Source organism: Dreissena polymorpha, chromosome 15, assembly GCF_020536995.1.
Source record: "Dreissena polymorpha isolate Duluth1 chromosome 15, UMN_Dpol_1.0, whole genome shotgun sequence".
In the NCBI taxonomy this organism is placed as follows: Eukaryota; Metazoa; Mollusca; class Bivalvia; order Myida; family Dreissenidae; genus Dreissena; species Dreissena polymorpha.
The window spans coordinates 37,430,925-37,448,882 of NC_068369.1; the positions used below are offsets into that span (position 1 = coordinate 37,430,925).

The following is a 17,958-nucleotide window of genomic DNA, read 5'->3' on the forward strand; positions in this document are numbered from 1 at the left end:
ATAATGCATTATTACATTAAAAACCTATACCTTCTTGGTTGAAAAAAAAATAACATTGGTGTTATGTTAAGTCAACCTGTCATTATACCCGATCTTCATTGATGAACATATTAAGTGATACAGTCTGTATATTGATCCAACAGGACGATCCATCATACCAATTGTATTATACATTTTGTACTGCACATTTTTGTTATGGTAAGAGGTTTATATTATGTGAAACCATTCTGATAAACACTCTATAAGACACTCTATCATGCCGATGTGACATTATAAAAAAGTCGATATGCAGCTATGCAATGTGCATTGATTCAAACATGTGTGTAATTAAGATTGTATTTACTGGTCGTATCCGCGTCTGTTTGACAAAATTAAACACGGACCTTATCGATCCAAACATTATGTGAAGCTATCCTTATAAAGATTCAGTCCATGCTGATGTTGCTTTTAAGTAAATTAACATATCGGCCTATGATTTATAAGTATATATATTTGAGCAATTCATATTGTATTAATTTAAAATCGAACTATATCAAGAAATTATGACATTCTAACCATGAACTATCTTGACAAGTTATTCAGTCAAAACATTTTGTTATACAATGAATATATAAAATAATACAATTCCCGAAACTCTATGAGGAGAGTAATTATAATTAGTATCCACTACTTAATTATAATTAGTATCCACTACTTTTATAGCAAAAATAAACCTCCAGAAATAATATCAGGGGATAAATTATTGTTCGGATCTTCTTTTATTTTAAAAAACCATCGAATATAAACATAACATTATTATAACTGGGATCACCGCCTTGGAAGGCTCATTGAAAACCATAAGTTGTAAAAACCGGTTTCAGGGCTGAAGACATGAACAAACGACGCGCGTGTCGAACATAACCCATGCTAGTGGCCTAGTGGCGTAAGTAGCTGGAGAGCTAACGGCGTCTAAAATATGACAACAATGCGATTAATCAAACTCCAGCTTAGTTTATTGCGTGAAATTTGACAAGATAACCTAACAAATTAACATTTTGCATATCATGAGACACTCTCAATCACTATCATTAGTGATCACACTGACTACATATGCATATCTAAATACGGAATATAATGTCAGTAACACTGAATAGGTTGTTAATTTGGCAATACTGTATATAAATAGTATGATAAGTCCATGTAATGATCTTTTGGTTTTATATCAGTACAAGTTAATATTATATCAGAACATTATAACTCACTTTAATGCCAGTTTAGCGTAATATGTGTTCGCATCGGCATGCTATACTGTTTTATATGAGTATGGTTTAACTTAAAATATATATGATTGTACAATTTGATTGATATATCAACTTCATATATGGTCACGTTGAAACAATATTGTGTCTGGTGAAAGCAATAAAAAGTTTTTTGACATTACATAGCGATAAACTCATATCGTATCATGGAATAATCAATTCAAGATAACGTTGGCATGATTCATTGTTTAAAATTAGATGAATGACTATATTGACTTTCCTATTAATTGTTTTCATTGTATATTGTGTATCGAAAATAAATTTGTATTAACAAATCCTCCTCATATGGGGACACATTAATTTAATATATTAAAAAATGGACTACATATATTGCTGTTTGCACATATCGATGTTTAATTTTGTCACAAATTAGCCAATTAAGACGGTTCCTAATATAATACCGCGTGAATACTTGGGACGTGAACTTGAAACTCTAATTAAAAAAGAACATAATTTATGTATTATTCCTTTTTTACTAGTAAACTATATACACACATGTTTTGTTGGACTATATATACAAGATACACACATGTTTTCGGAACAAAAAAGTAGAATTGTACGTTTTATGAACGCATATTTGTACTCATCGACGACGACAGCTATCAATTGACAGTGAAAACTGCAGTTAAATGTTTAGTGGCAAGTTTTACTTCCAGTCTGCGTAACTAAAACGGATTCATAATCGACACTTGTCATGTTTTAAATGAACACGGTTCTAGTCAGAGAGCTATAGGTCGTGTGTAAACTCATACAATAACATACCAGGTAAGATTGCTCCGAAAAAACTATTGGGCCACAATGCAGTAATGGCCACCGGCATTACGCAGCTCTCCAAATATCATGCCTTCTTTCGAACATTTTGCGCTGATGACATTCAGACCCTTGCCACAAGCTCGCAGGGTAATGCATTGTTATCAGACTCAAACAGGTCAATTGTCTATTGCACTTGCATCTAACTCTCTAATAACTTTTTCGTTTACGACCAGTAAAACGTAAACTTAGTTCGATTCATAGTTCAATATGTATATTTTCGAGAAACCATTTTTGAGACAAAGTCATCATTTAGACAGAAAATGATGTTAACAGCGAACAAGACTACTCTATTTGTAATCAAAGCGCTGAAGGCACTGAAGTTAATCGCTGTTGTCGTCCTTGATTAGCTTGTGCGCATTGCACAGGCTAATAACTGTGCACGGGCTAATCCTATTTGACATGCATTAAGCTCTGTTTTTCCTGAAAGCAGCCAATATGTACATATTTCAATAAATTAACACTAGACTGGCCAATGTCGACTTACAAGCTGGTAAATACACCAACTGCAGTAGTATAGCAGACGCTCCTAAGCATTCGTCGTCTGCAGTGCAGACAGGCAGCGGTAATCGTTCCTAGAATAGTGAGTTACAGTCCTTTGCATAGCTTAGCTAGCTAAGCACATATTTATTTGCAAAACATGCTCTGTAAATTTAGTCGGCCGCTATCGAGACCAACTGACAAGACACTTGATAAACATACCGTAACGATTTCATGTTTGCAAGAAGATGGTATCAATAACACTTACACAAATGACGGATTCAGGAAATCGAAAGATCAAATCTCAAAGATATTTTTTTTACAGACTTAATTATACAGTTGGTAAGATTAAATCAGCTTTGAATTGTCACACCTGTATAGGCCGATCACAGTGAAACTTTTTAAGGAAATCAATCGTTACTGAAACGCATGTATCCCGATTAAATAGTAGGGCCCCTATTTGTAAAAGTCAACACTGTTTTGACAGTTTGGCCATGCGCACGGACTTTTTTTCTACGGTCGGCATTTTGTCTGCACAAATTATTTTTTTTAACATGAACAATATTTAAAAAAGCATGGTCCATTATTGTTGTTGTATGCTGTATTATGTTACCTTATCATCTTTAAAAAATTGCATTGCCAAGCAAATACTCTTAACAGAAATGTACACAGTTCAACAAGTTTGCGAACAAAACAATTTACAGAGCATATAATTGAAAGTGCTAAGTCTAAAAACGACGGATAAAAATAGAACTTGAAAATTAGGACGTAAACAAGCAGTATTGAGCACCTAACAGTTAAGGTAGAAGTTTGCACACACTGATGATATTCAAACGACATACTACATATAGTAACACATAATACTGCGTTTACGTTGTGATACTCAACTATAGACGAAATAATATGATTTTGACAAACTTTATAGAGATCCACTTACATACTTTGTAGAATATTATTGAACATTGTTTCGTAGCACACATGTCATGCTTAAGCATTGTTGCTGGAGAGAATGAACACTTTAAGTTATCTTGCGTATTAACTGTATATGTTTATAGTGACAACTCTGGCGTCGATTGTTTTGTACTAAGTGGTATGATTACAACAAACTTCGTAGGGGAGCACTATCTGATGTCGCTTCCCAAATATCAAAGCTCATATACTTGTTGTTTCAGAGAAAAACAAATCAATCAACTACTTTGATAAATAATACTTTATAAATTAAATCAACACTAAGCATATCATTTACTGAATTCAGAAGTATTAGTTGAACGAAAACAATATCATATACTAGTAATATAATAAATATCGCTTTATCATATTTCCATTCAAAATATAAAATAGCTGGGTCATACGTTTAAGGAAAAAAGTTAATTATTATATTAATCTATATAAGTATTTGTTTAAATCCTTTGATTTCCGTTTCGTGGCTAGTTTGACACCCATCTAAGGCCTGGTTGTTTCAGAAAACATTGTTTTCAATACGATGAAGGTGTGACATCTAACAGTGCAAGACAATTTCTACATGGGTTACTTATTTTTTTATTTTTTTTTATTCAATATCATACATACAATGTAAACATGTATATGATCATACAACATAGTGATTGTACAAAGCAATAAAATTCAGACATGTTGTACAAGATATGCTAATATGTATTTTTTTGTTGGAGAGAAAAGAAAAGAACAACAGAGGAATAGTTACGAAAAATGATGAGTTGTATAAAGTCGGAAGAAAGCATACAGGACTTGTGTGTTTGGTTGTATATTCACAATGATCTTGTCAGATTGAAAAATAAAAATAGAAAAAAATAAACAAAACTATTTTTGAGAGATAAACTAACATTAGAGTGAAATGTATATAAGTGGACCAAACATTATGAGAATTTAATCCGATTCCATTTTTGTTCAAAGATTTGTAATGTGTCATTACTGAGGGCTATTTCTTTCTCAATCTGGATTTTTAGTTTAAGACTATGCACAAAGCACTTAAAATTTGGTACTTGTTTTTTGTACTTCATGTTTAAAAAAATTCACAATATTATTATAGTCTGTTGATTTCAATGAGTTAATTCCGAAACTTACATTTAAGAAAGATAGTTTAACGTTTAGTTGATGTTGTTCAAGAAAAGATATTAATTGATTCCAAATAGGCTGGATGTGCTTGCACTCCCAAAAAAGATGTTCTATAGTTTCAATGTTTTCACTGCAGAAGTCACACAGATTTGAGTTAGATAATTTGCGTTTAAAGAGATATTTATTTGTAGCTATAATTCTATGGGTGTATTTATATTGAAAATTTCTCAGTGTGCTTTCAATAGTTGCTTTATATGGCATGGTAAATATGTGTTTCCAATTAAGTTCATTTTCTCCAAAAAGGGCTTGCCATTTATTTTGGATTTTGGAGTTTTCTGTAGGGTTTTTAATTTGTAGTGTGTAAAATATTTTATTTGTTTTGTTTTTTCTTCCAAGTATATTTTCTACAAATGTTGTTTGAGTACATGGTGTATTATTTGCATTGATTTCAGATTTAATATGTATGGGTATGCTTTTGATTAGAGTGTAGTACTTCAGAAAATTATTTGAAGGTATTCCGTATATGTAGCATATATTATCAAAAGAGTAGAAATCCTTAATTCTGTAGTCATATAATTGGTCAACATATTTAATGCTTCGTTCAAACCAGTCTATATAGAAAAACGTCTTATTGTTTGAAGTTGTGTCTTTATTGTTCCATAAAATTGTTTTACTGCTGGTTTGGGTTTCTAAGTTATGAGTGACATCACTCCACGCTGAAAGAACATCAGACAGAAATATGTTTTCGTTTGAAATTTCATGTAAGATAGTATTGCTGATGTTACATTCAAAGAGTAAGGAGTCACCATATTTTTTTAGGATTTTCTGGTAGAATAATTTCCATTTACTCGTATTGGTATTATCTAGGTATCGTTTAACCCAGCTGCATTTGATTGCATTCAAGAATGAGTCAATGTTCGTTGATTGGATACCTCCATTTTCTACAGATTAAATTAACTGAGTTCTTTTTATTTTATCAGGCTTACCGTCCCATATGAAATTAAATATTGCTGATTTTATATCGTTAATAACATCATTTGGTGGGTTACGGAGAACTGTTAATACATATATTAATTTTGGAAGTGCAAACGTTTTCAATACTGTGTTTTTTCCGATTAGTGTAAGTTTACGATGATGCCATGATTTTAAGCAGTTTTTAAAATTCTGTAATTTAGGAAGTATGTTTTTAAGAACTGTATCTTTTTCATTATTTGTGAATGTAATTCCTAACGTTGTGGCTTCATCGGATGTCCAATTAAATTTCATTTCTTTTTTATATTGAACATTACTTTGTTTTAATTTACCTACTCGTAGCACAGTGCATTTACTTTTGTTTAGTTTAAGACCCGATGTCATTCCGTAAAGGGTTAGCGACTCTATTAGGTTATGGAAAGAATCGTAATTGTCATTTAAAAAATAAGTTGCATCGTCAGCAAATAGGGATTGTTTGATTTCTTCGTCAGGTTCTAGTGATATGCCTTTAATGTGTTTATTTGATTGGATGTGATGTGATAGATACTCGATGCAAATAATAAATAGGGATGATGAGAGTGGACATCCTTGTCGAACCCCTCGTTCGATGTTAAAACTGTTTGAAGAGAAGCCATTGTTAATGATTATACTGTTAATATCGGTATAAAATAGTTTGACCCATTGAATGAGACTTTCACGAAAGCTCATATTTTCTAAGCAAGAGAACATAAATGAATGATCAAGCGAATCGAATGCCTTTTCAAAGTCTGCAAAGAATATTAGACCAGGATTATTTAAATTGTTGAAATAGTTTATGCATTCTTGGATAAGACGAACGTTTTCACCAATGTAACGTCCTTTTATGAAACCAGATTGAGATTATGAAATGATTGATGGTAATATTTTTTTTATTCTGTTTGCTATACTTTTAGTTGCAATTTTATAATCAATGTTTAGTAAACTTATCGGGCGCCAGTTTGATAAGGATTCTAAGTTTTTGCCAGGTTTTGGAAAAAGTGATATAATACCTTGTTTTTGTAGCGTAGTTAAGTTTTCGTTGTTAAATGAATAGTTAAGAGAATTAATTAGATGTGTTTTTATATCATTCCAGAATATTTTTTAAAATTCGATTGTGATGCCATCAGATCCTGGGCTTTTGTTATTTTGCATTTCTTTTAGGGCTAATCCACATTCATATTCATTAAGCAATCCGTCGCCTAGTTCTTTTTCCTCCTGGTTTAAAGCGCGATGTGTGTTTTTAAAAAAGATGTTAGTTTCAACATTTTTTCGTTTATAGAGGGTTTCGAAAAATAAACGTTGTTCTTCTAGTATTTGAGTTCTGTTTGTTATATCTTTGCCATTGACTACTAATTTGTGCACAGTTTTTTGTTCACTTCTACGTTTTTCAATGTTTGCGAAATATTTTGTATTTTTTTCATTGTGTTCAACATGCTGTGCACGCGCTCATTATTCCATTGAGATGTGTATGGTAGATTCCATCTAATATTTGTTTTTTTAATGTTATTTCATTTTCAATGTCGGTGGTATCATTTGTATTTGTTTGATGCAATTGTTTTTCAAGGGTTTCAATGGTTTTGATGGTTTCAGTTTCAAGTTTGTGTGTTTCTTTTTGTTTAAATGATGTGTATCTAATTGTTGTGTTACGTATATTTCCTTTAATTACTTCCCATAAGGTGTTTGGGTTTGCATCTTTATTATTTTGAACTGTATTTAATATTTCCTGTTTTATTTGTGTTTGATATTGTGTATCTAATAAGATGCTGTTGTTAATTTTAAAGTATCCTGGGCCTCTTTCAGGTTGTATATTGTGCAGTTTAAGTTCAACTAGAGAGTGGTCAGTCATAAATCCTGGTTTTATGTTACATGTGTCAATAATGTTGCAAAGTGATTCAGATATTAACAAATAGTCTAATCTACAAAATATTGTTGGTTTTGTGTTGGAGTGCCAGGTGAATTTGTTTTCGTTTGGGTATACTGTACGCCAGATATCTAACATATTGTAGTTTTGAATTATGTTATTTAAAATGTTTCTATTTTTAGGATGAGTATAAAGGTTCCCCTTTTTTTATCTAATAATGGGTTAGGAACAGTATTGAAATCACCACCGACTATAATATTTTTATCTTGGTTATTAATTATAAAGGATTGTAATGTTTCGTAAAATGTGGAATCGTCAATGTTAGGGCCGTAAACGTTGATTAATGTTAGTTGTGTTTCATGTATTTTGATATCTATACTTGCTTGTCTGCCAATTATTATTTCGTTAAAGTTATCGACTGTGATCCCTATATTATTTTTTATCAGAAAGGCAATGCCTTGTTTATTAGAATGCTGTCCACTGAGATAGATGTCTCCGTCCCATTCATCTTTTAAGGTTTGTGCTAAAGTATGTGTCAAGTGACTTTCTTGTAATAGGCATATACTATATTTTTTTTCGTTTAACCATTTGAAGATTTTTACGCGTTTATCTTTATTGTTTAGCCCTTTTACATTCAAAGTGCATAATTTAATCATTTAAAGAGGTGGAGGGTGATGTAAACGATAATTTGTGTGTGTTTGTCCAGTTAGTTTCTATTTTAAAACATGTCCAGTTGTTTTCTATTATACGACATAAGATTTCTACATATACAAACAAAAATAGAAAACAAAAAATAGGGATACAAAAAGATGAATATTCCATAGAAATGAAACAGTAAAAAGAAATAATCAAGAGAGTGAGAAGAAAAAAACAATAAACAACTAGTCCCCAATAGAGACACAAAAATACCATATTAATCCTCCGAGATTATAAAGAATAAAGATACATTCGGAGCAAACCATAAACTTCAATGCATCAATAAAGCAACAATTTACATGTACTATAAGGTATATGTACATTGAGGCAGGAAAGGTCACTAAAAACAATAATACAGGCACATGCATATTGGATAAAATTCTCAATACAAAAGCAAAAATCGTTGAAAAGTGAATGAAAATTGAATCTCAAACAAAACACAATAAAACTTGTTTTGTACGTCCCAAAACCATTGACCCGGCACCCGTAAACTAGATTAACATTTTCAATTTTACGCATAGGTTTTTCCTTTTATGCATATCAGTAATATTCATGCACGTTTTGCACGAGTTTAATGTGGCAAGAACAGTATACTTAGTGAGAAAAAAACCCACAAAAGATTAGAAAAAACTTCAAGTTCACAAATAAATTGATTCTTTGTTACGGTACTTTATATATTCATAGAGTTAGGGCAGTATGGCAGTATATGTACTATAAACTATATGTTAAGAGGCACAGAAGAAAAACAAACTCGCCAAAAATAATACAAACATACATACACATGTCTATTGAATTATAGTACTCATTATAAAAACAAACTTCATTGTAATATATTTGACATTTTGATATTTCGAACGATAGAGCAAACTAATACACTATGAAAACAAGCCCTGAACTGTTAGCAGAACATAATGACAATTGTTTGTGGAGCTCGACAATATTAATCCGGCATCATTGATCTCCATTAGCATTTCGCTTTTTTACGCGATAGTTGCTCCCTATATTTGCATTCAGTTTAATCGGCACGTTTTGCACGAGTTGTATGTATTATACTAAGCGAGAAGTAGAGAGACATACTTAACCAATAATACAAAAGTATATTCGTACTATAAACAATGTGTAAATTGACAAAGAAACATTCTTCAAAAACAATAAAAAAAATCAAATATGTGATCATGCTTATATTTACAAACAGCTTTAAGTGTGCACGTTTTGCACGAGTTTTATAAGGCCATAACAGTATATTTAGTGAGAAAAACGTTTTAATTGAAGAAAATCGTTTGTAATATGGACATTAATTATTTTGTTTTCCGTAACAGTAGTTCAATGAATTTAAATTGTAAAATTATAGTAACTATACCCAACTAATTTATAATATGAATATGTACATATACCCAACTAATTTATAATATGTATATGTACATACAAATGCAATAGGGAATAAATCTTATGTAAGGTATGCACTTAAACTATTTAGGTATGTAATTACGCAGGAAAGTAGGTGCGGTATGCTTACATGAAGGTAGGTATGTTTACGGGAAGCAAGGTATATTTACACGACGATAGGTATGTTAACAGGAATGTGGGTACATAATTATACAGGAGGTAGATACATGTAATCATGACATGTTGTGGCAAATATTGATATTTGTATAAGTGAATGCAAACACTTGAAACAAATGATCTTACTAAAAATAATATTCATCAATGTTTTATGTACAAATCAGTGTAAAGCTGGTGATTTCAATACGATCGGCTATTTAAATGATGTAATAAACTGCTGTCATTTAAGGTTTACACACTTCAATTTCGTCACACTTTTCACATTTTTGGAGGTTAAATCTGTTTGGGTGATCGGAGAATAGTAGATGCAGCTTTCTTGGCGTATGTGGTGGTCTCTTTTTGTGGCCACGGTTTGCTTAGCCAGTTTTGATATTGTTTATAGTCCACGTGTTCATTGCGATCAATGCCCTTGTACCTCACAAACAGTTTGCCTTCGTGAGACCCAGGGCCCGGTTTAATAAAAAACTACAAAACACGACTGTAGTCGCGCGACTGTGCGGTCAACCGACGGTTGTCGTCCGCCAACTGACAAATTGTCGCGTACACGGAGAAATTTCCCGCGACTGTGGTCGCACGACTGTGTGGTCAGTCGACTGCGGTCGTGGTAGTCGCTATTTTTAGAAATTTATCACTTCCGCCATCAACATCCGCAGGTGAAAATACACTCGAAAAATGGAAGAAGAAGACATGAACGAGTCCAGTCAGTGCCATTCTTGGTCAAAAAAAGAGATTGATATACTATTAGAGCTTGTTATTGAGAACAAGAACCTGTTGGAGGGAAAACACGGGCCGTCGGTGACCGAGGCAAACAAGCGAAAAAAGTGGCAGGAGATTGTGTCAGCCATAAACGCGTGTGGGGTGGCATTGAGGACAGTGGACACGTGTAAGAAAAAGCTACGTGACCTAAAGAAAAATGCACGAGACTACCTCAACAGTTTTAAAGTGCCAAAGACTGGAGGCGGAAAAGAAAAGAAAAAACTTTGGTATTATGATGTTGTGTTGGACCACATCATTGGCAGAGATTCGCCCTTCCTACATGGTATTGCAGGTAATTAACAAGTATGTAACCAGTTCATATTTACTTTAAATATTTGTTGTTCACTATGTAATAATAATATATGGACACATGTTTTATTAACCATTTTCAGCTTGCCATTTTATAAGTAGTTAATTATTTGAAGTGAAACGCATACAATTATTTGAAAGTCTGCAAATTCTTCATATTGAATTTCGATGCAGATTGCAGTATGAGTAAAAAGAAGATCTATCATAAAATATAACTGGTAATACATGTTATTGTCTCTTATTATGTGTGTGTATATGTTCTTTATGAAACTTTTTGCCAAATATTTTTTCAGATGGTGTTAAAGCAGGGATTAATGGTCTGTTTGGGAGCGAAGAACCCAAGAGAAAAAACGAAACAAGTGGTAAGGAGAAATGTATTTTATGCAAATCAGACTTTGTAAAGATTTTATCATAATGTCAATATTTATTTGTGGACTTGTGTATTGATTGTGTTCAACTATATGCAAACAAAAAAATTATTTAAACAATTGCCCAGCTTTTTATAGTGGCATTATTTTAAGTGAAAATACACACGCACACACAAATATTCATAATTGCATTCATATACACACATGCACATTGCTCTGTCTGCTTACACACAAGCACTCTATGTGCATAGCCACGTGAACATTGATGGACAACCATACAATATACATTCTCACATAACAATGTCATACACATTTGCATAACATGTACACAGTACAGTGCTAAAAGGTTTATCTATGTACCTTTTAATCGTGTATTTTGTACCTGTACATGTGCAGCAACATGAATCATCACTGTTAATCGAAATATGTTATTCGTAAAATCATAATGCAGTTGATTTAAGCAATTGATTTTTATGCCCCCATTCAGAGACAAAGAGGGGGTATATTGTTTTGCACATGTCGGTCGGTCCGTCCGTCGGTTGGTCTGTCAACCAGACGGTTTCCGGATGATAACTCAATAATTCTTACGCCTAGTATCATAAAAATTCATAGTTAGATAGATAATGAGTGGCAGATGACCCCTATAGATTTTCATGTCACTAGATCAAAGGTCAATGTCCTAGTGACTCGAAATAGTAAAATGGTTTCCGGATGATAAGTCAAGAATGCTTAGGCATAGTATGATTAAACTTCATATGTACATTGATCATGACTGGCAAATGAGCCCTATTAATTTTCAGGTCAATAGGTCGCAGTCACAGTTACTCGAAACAGTTAAATGGAATCCGGATGATAACTCAATAATGCTTACGCCTAGGATCTTGAAACTTCATAGGCATATTGATAATGACTGGCAGATGACCCCTATTGATTTTCAGGTCACTATGTCAAAGGTCAAGGTCACAGTTACAAAAAGCGTATTCACACAATGGCTGCCACTACAACTGACAGCCCATATGGGGGCCATGCATGATTTACAAACTGCCCTTGTTTTTAGCTCACCTGAGCACAGCGTGCTCATGGTGAGCTTTTGTTATCGCATTTTGTCCGTCGTCCGTTGTTCGTCGTGCGTTGTGCGAAGTCAACATTTGCCTTGTTCTCACTCTATAGGCCACATTTATTTTCCGATCTCCATGATACTTGGTGTGGAAATTTGTCCCAATAATATCTTGTAATCTCAGGTGAGCGATTTTGGGCATTTCAGGCCTTTTGTTATAATATTGTTATTTTCAGGGGACTGCATTGACACCCTCAATGAACAGTGCAAGAGGCAAAAAAGTGAGGAGAATCACAATCAAATTAATTATGTTCACCAAAGCCAAGTTCTTCAGGATGGTAAGTATTGCATTATTGTCTGATATAAAATATCTTTTCGGATTAAATGTCTTCAGTGTGTAAAACTTAATGTTCATTTACATTGATGCTGAAAGAATTGTATTAATAAATACAAATTTAAAGAGATTTTTTAAATGTTAAATTTCGTTAGTTGATGCTGAGATTGGCCAGCCAGCACAGCTGCAGAAGACAGACGTCTGTATGACTGTTGATGTCTACGCTGGTAGTCGTAGAGGTAAGTACAGTTATTAAGTGTGGGTATTCTTTTGATAACTTTATAAGAAAACAATTGTTTCTTACTTTCTAATGTTGTCTTGTATGGTTTGCACATCATTTTTCTTGAAATGTTGTGTTATTTGCATTAAATAATAATTTAGGCAGCTTCTCTGAATGCCAACAGCGGACAGAGTTTTATGGGTGCGCACAAATAAATACATGTCCTTTAACAATGTATTACTCTTCATAGTAACTTACCAACATAAGATACCATAGCTAATAATACACTGACTGTACATACAGTATATAAAAAGCCCATAATGTTCCATTATTCATTGAGTAACTTGAAAAAAAAAATGTATTGTAAATTTTGTTCATGTGTGAGCCCCATACATGAGCCTCATGGTATGGTACTGATGAAGTTCTGTACAATAATAAATCATGTTCTTTTATCAGTTGTGAATTTTGTTTAAATGTGTGTATTTATCGGAAAAAAGTTATTATAACCTTAAAAAGACAATGATATTACTACATGGTAATGTTAGTTCAAATAATATGCATATTTCGGTACCCATAATTTTATGAACAGAATTTTTGTTTATTCCTAAAGCAACGAATCTTTTTTTTTAAATAATAGGTATTTAAAGAATTGTCATTATGATTGCAATGTATTAAAAAGAAATATTATAGATTTAGTCCCTTCAATTTATCACATTAAACACTACAAGTATTTTTTGCATGGATTGTCAGTTTGTATGTGCAAATGTTTTACACATGTCAATTTGCATTATTCCATATTTTATTCCAGGCACAGGCAGTATCTGCACATCACGCAGTTCTTGTACGAACACAGCAGACAGTCCACTGAACAGCACAAGAATATCAAGAGGTGAGGAAAAGTCATTTGTTTGATTATTTCCATACTTATATTTGTAAAGAAAAACCTAACAGCATAAAAACAGTTATATTGAATACATTTGTAAGTTGTCAAAGGACGATAAAATGTGGTAATGCTTACACTTTAATGTACATTTCAAATAATAATTTGTGTCCCTACTTTTTATTACGGCAGCTATGTCATTAGCACAGGTATCACATTCACTATACCATCTTACTCCGCTCCCCTTCAACCCTCCCTATAGGAAAATAATAATTAAAACGTGTGTTATACAGCCACATGGGGGGGAGGGAAAGACCAAAGTGGCAACATAACATAGGTAATAATCAATGATAACAAAAACAATGTGTGTCTGATGACAGTGTCTTTATGATACAGGTGACCCTATAACAGATGGGCCTTATAACACATCTTTTACTGTACATATTGCAAGTTTGCAGCCATTAATTTGTGGAAACATATTATTGTTATGATGTTTTTATCGTTTTATTCCTCTATGCAGAACTAGGAGCCTCTGAATGTCAAAAGCCTGTGTCCACATCAAACCCAATCAAGATTAGCTGTGCTCCTCAGGGGACTACAACAGTAAAAAAGAAGGCATCAGCAACGTCTGGACAACGGGATGACTCGTATGAAACTCTTCAGCCAGCCAGTGAATACTCGCCAGAGTCAACCTCCCCTTCTAGCGGCGCTTATCTGCCGAAAAAAAGAAAGAAAACTATGACAGGCTAGTTGTTCTAGAAATACAAAAAGCAAAGGCTGAAATTGATGTATTGAAAAACAAAAAAGAAGCACAGGGGCAGAAAGAACGGGTGCAAACAATGAGAGACCAAGTAGCTCTCCAAAGAGAACGCCTGGCTCTCAAAAAAGAAAGGGCAATTATTAATTTACAAATCGAAAGGGAGAAAGCCCTTAACCAGACATACATTGAAAAAGAAGTGACAGAGTTAAATATATTGAAGGAGAAACTAAAGATTGAGAAGTGTAATGCTCGCAAAGCACAGCTGGAGGTGCAGATGCTGGAGGAAAAGTGCACGCAGTCAGTGGTCATGACAATAGACGATTTCAATAACAATGTCACAAACCAATGAAAACAGCATATATTGTAACACTCGTAATGGTTGCTTCTGATCATTGTTTGTGACATGTTTTTCTTTCTTTTTCATTTTTTATGCTTAACCATTTCTTCATAGGTTTTTGTACATGTATGTGTGTGTAGCGTTCCAAATAGAATGAATTGCCTTTAAATTATTGTGGGTATTATATAATGTTCAATTAATGTGTTAGATTGTGGTTTACTTAATTAAAACTATTAGTGTACTTTTATTATTTATAAAATCCAATCTGCCATTATAGCATGAATAAAGGTGAAATAATTTGCTAATGACATGCATTGGATTGCTTTTGCGCATACACACTCAGATGTATATGTTCACAGTATATAGAACATACAAAAATTAACAAAAACGCATAGATGCACATTTACAATCCATAATTACAGTTGTCTATGTGCACATTGTTTCTGATGCCTGTTAAGTGAACAGTTTTGGATAGGCCAAATTCTCAACAATCCAAAAAACATTTTTTCTCCCCAACGCTTGTTATCATGATCAACCAGCATTAAGGAAGTATTAAAGGTACAGAATGTGTTTTATTGACTGATTCAAGTGCACAATACAAATTAATTATTACTGCAGAATACGAACTATGAATTGTAAAACATATAAATACAGTGAAGGAACCACTTAGGCGGAAATAATATCACTCATCTCATTGTCATTTTACATGGAATGCTATTTACCTTGCAAATTAGCACAGACCGGAATTACATTCAATCAAAAGCTTCCTCTCACCTTCCAAAGTATGCGTCTGCAAATGTATTACGCGCAGCAGCTGCATTGCCCTCTTGGATAAGACGACGGGGTTGTGGCTGTTCTTCCTGACAAGCACGGTCTGGTATGCTGTCATTATGATCATCATGCACACAGCCTACGTTGCAGCAATTCTGAGGAACTGGTAGTCTCAGGCAGATGTTATGCAGGACAACGCAGGCTCCAATAATCTTGCAGGCTTTGTTAGGAGAATATCTGTAACAAGACATTTGTATGTCCAATTATTAGCCGCTTTTGAAGTCATATATTTTAACTATGACATTGAATGATGACCTTGACCTTTCACTAATCAAAATATGCAGCTTCATGACATACACATGCAGGCCAAATATCAAGTTGTTACCTTCACAATAGCACAACTTATGACCGATGTCAAAGTTTTCGGACAGACTGACTGACGGACTGACTGACGGACAGTACAAAAAATATATGCCATCCTTCATGGGCATAAAAAGTATTTTATCTTCAATGTGCCATTGTTTTATGTGCTTTGTTCATCTCACTGTATAAACATTTCAAGAACCATAACCTCCCACCACCACAACCCATAAAGCACCATTAGTCAATTAATACTAACAAGTTCCGCTGCGTTGACTAAAGTACAAATGTATACACTTATTTAAATCCCACAGTGCAGCCTTTGCATTTAAACACAAATACACACACATCATGCATATGAAGCTCCAAAAGTACCTCAGCTCTCCATGCAGACAGTGCCATCTGCGTTTCAATACACCATTGCACCGTTCAATCGTAGCCCGGGTTGAAGAGTGTGCAAAGTTGAATCTTTCCTGTGTTCGTCCTCTTGGGTTGATGTAAGGTGTCAACAGCCAAGGCCTGAAAAAAATAGGGTGTTTTGGTATTTTCAAGCCATAGTTGAAGATAAGCAGAAATACATAATTCTTAACGTATAACTGTATAAGTAAATCAACGCATGTGTAGGTAAAGCAATTTAGTGAAGATTGGCTTCAATCTTCCAACATAGAAAAAAGTGTTTTAGTTGAATTCGCGCATCCATGTGACGGTCCATAAACAAATCCATGAGGTAAAAATGGCTGTGTCGTCACAAGCGTTCTTATGTCGTTTTAATAGAACGCGTGATGTTATTGGTAACGCGTTGTTTGAACAGTACTGTTGCAAAAATAAACTATGAGGTTATTTTGATGACATGTTCTAAAAATAAACTCAGATACAGTATATGTGACGATATTTTGATCGAATGTTAAATTATAAATTTATCCGAACGTACACGAGTCTGAATTGCACCAGTGTGCACAGCACTTTTTGTATGCACTGATACAGCTAAATAACCCATAAACATGTTTATTTTCGTCATCATATGCCTTAAAGAGATTTTCAGACAAAAGACCAAACATGACAATTATAACAAAACAACAAAATACATTGCACTAAGTTTGGCTGATTTAATGTGGCAAATATGTAGTGCTTAGATTATTTGTCATGTAATCAATTCAGTTGTAAGAATGTGTACCTCAGCATGTACCCGCTGTCTCCAAGCAGATGGCCAGTGAGTGGTGGTCCATTGGGATCCTCGAAAGCAGGAAATACTGCACTCTGTCGCAGTATAAATGCATCATGGAAGCTTCCTGGATCCGAAGCGACAACGTTCAGGATTTTCATATCAGCATCACAGATTAGTTGAACATTAATACTGTGGAATCCTTTCCTGTTAACGTATATGCCTTCAAAGTTAGATGGGGCAATGATTTTAACGTGTGTACAGTCAATGCACCCAATCACACCTGCGAAACCTGGATTCATATTGAAAAATTTCCTCTTTGTTGCTTCTGTTTGTTCTTGTTTATCGAACTTAACATATTGCTCCATAGATGCCACCAGTACCTGTGATACTTTGTGGATTACCGTGCACACGGTTCCTTTTGATACACCAAAAGTATCAGCAATCACTTCTTGAAAGCTCCCCGTTGCAAAGAAACGAAGAGCAATCATCATGTGCATGCTTGCAGGCAGACTCCCTTTCCTTTCGGAAACGTATTCAAGATCTGCAGCAAAGGTGTCAATGAGCTCCAATAGCTCTCTCCTTGGTAAGCGAAATCGACGGAAAATTTCATCATCACTGTACATGTCTAATGGATTCAACCTATCTCTAAAAACTCGCTCTCTTCGAAAATGTCTTCGCATTGGATGAACAAGTCGCATGGAGGCCGCCATGATTAAAATCGAACCTATCCGCGTTCATTTTGCACGGGTTTTGAATGCCGACAAAGCGTCAAGCGACGAGCAGTCGTGGTGTGAGGGGTAGACTGTGGTCGCTCGACAATATGTCGAACAACGCGCGGTCGATTGACGACCGTCGCTCTCCATTAAACAC

General features: G+C 34.0%; 1 protein-coding gene across 1 annotated transcript; it reads left to right on the forward strand.

Moving 5' to 3' along the window:
- Positions 1 to 10,219: 10,219 nt before the first annotated feature.
- LOC127861154 (uncharacterized) lies at positions 10,220 to 17,665 on the forward strand. The gene is made up of 6 exons (XM_052399531.1): positions 10,220 to 10,819; positions 11,130 to 11,198; positions 12,498 to 12,599; positions 12,751 to 12,834; positions 13,624 to 13,704; positions 17,456 to 17,665. Exons 1-6 carry the CDS (start codon positions 10,444 to 10,446, stop codon positions 17,539 to 17,541), a joined length of 798 nt encoding a protein of 265 aa, XP_052255491.1. The 5' UTR covers positions 10,220 to 10,443; the 3' UTR covers positions 17,542 to 17,665.
- Positions 17,666 to 17,958: the final 293 nt, after the last annotated feature.

Coding starts and splice junctions, on each gene's coding strand:
- LOC127861154 (XM_052399531.1), top strand. CDS start 10,444: ATGGAAGAAGAAGACATGAACGAGTCCAGTCAGTGCCATTCTTGGTCA. Junction 10,820..11,129: donor CTTCCTACATGGTATTGCAG/GTAATTAACAAG, acceptor ATATTTTTTCAG/ATGGTGTTAAAGCAGGGATT. Junction 13,705..17,455: donor CAGCACAAGAATATCAAGAG/GTGAGGAAAAGT, acceptor ATTGCTCCATAG/ATGCCACCAGTACCTGTGAT.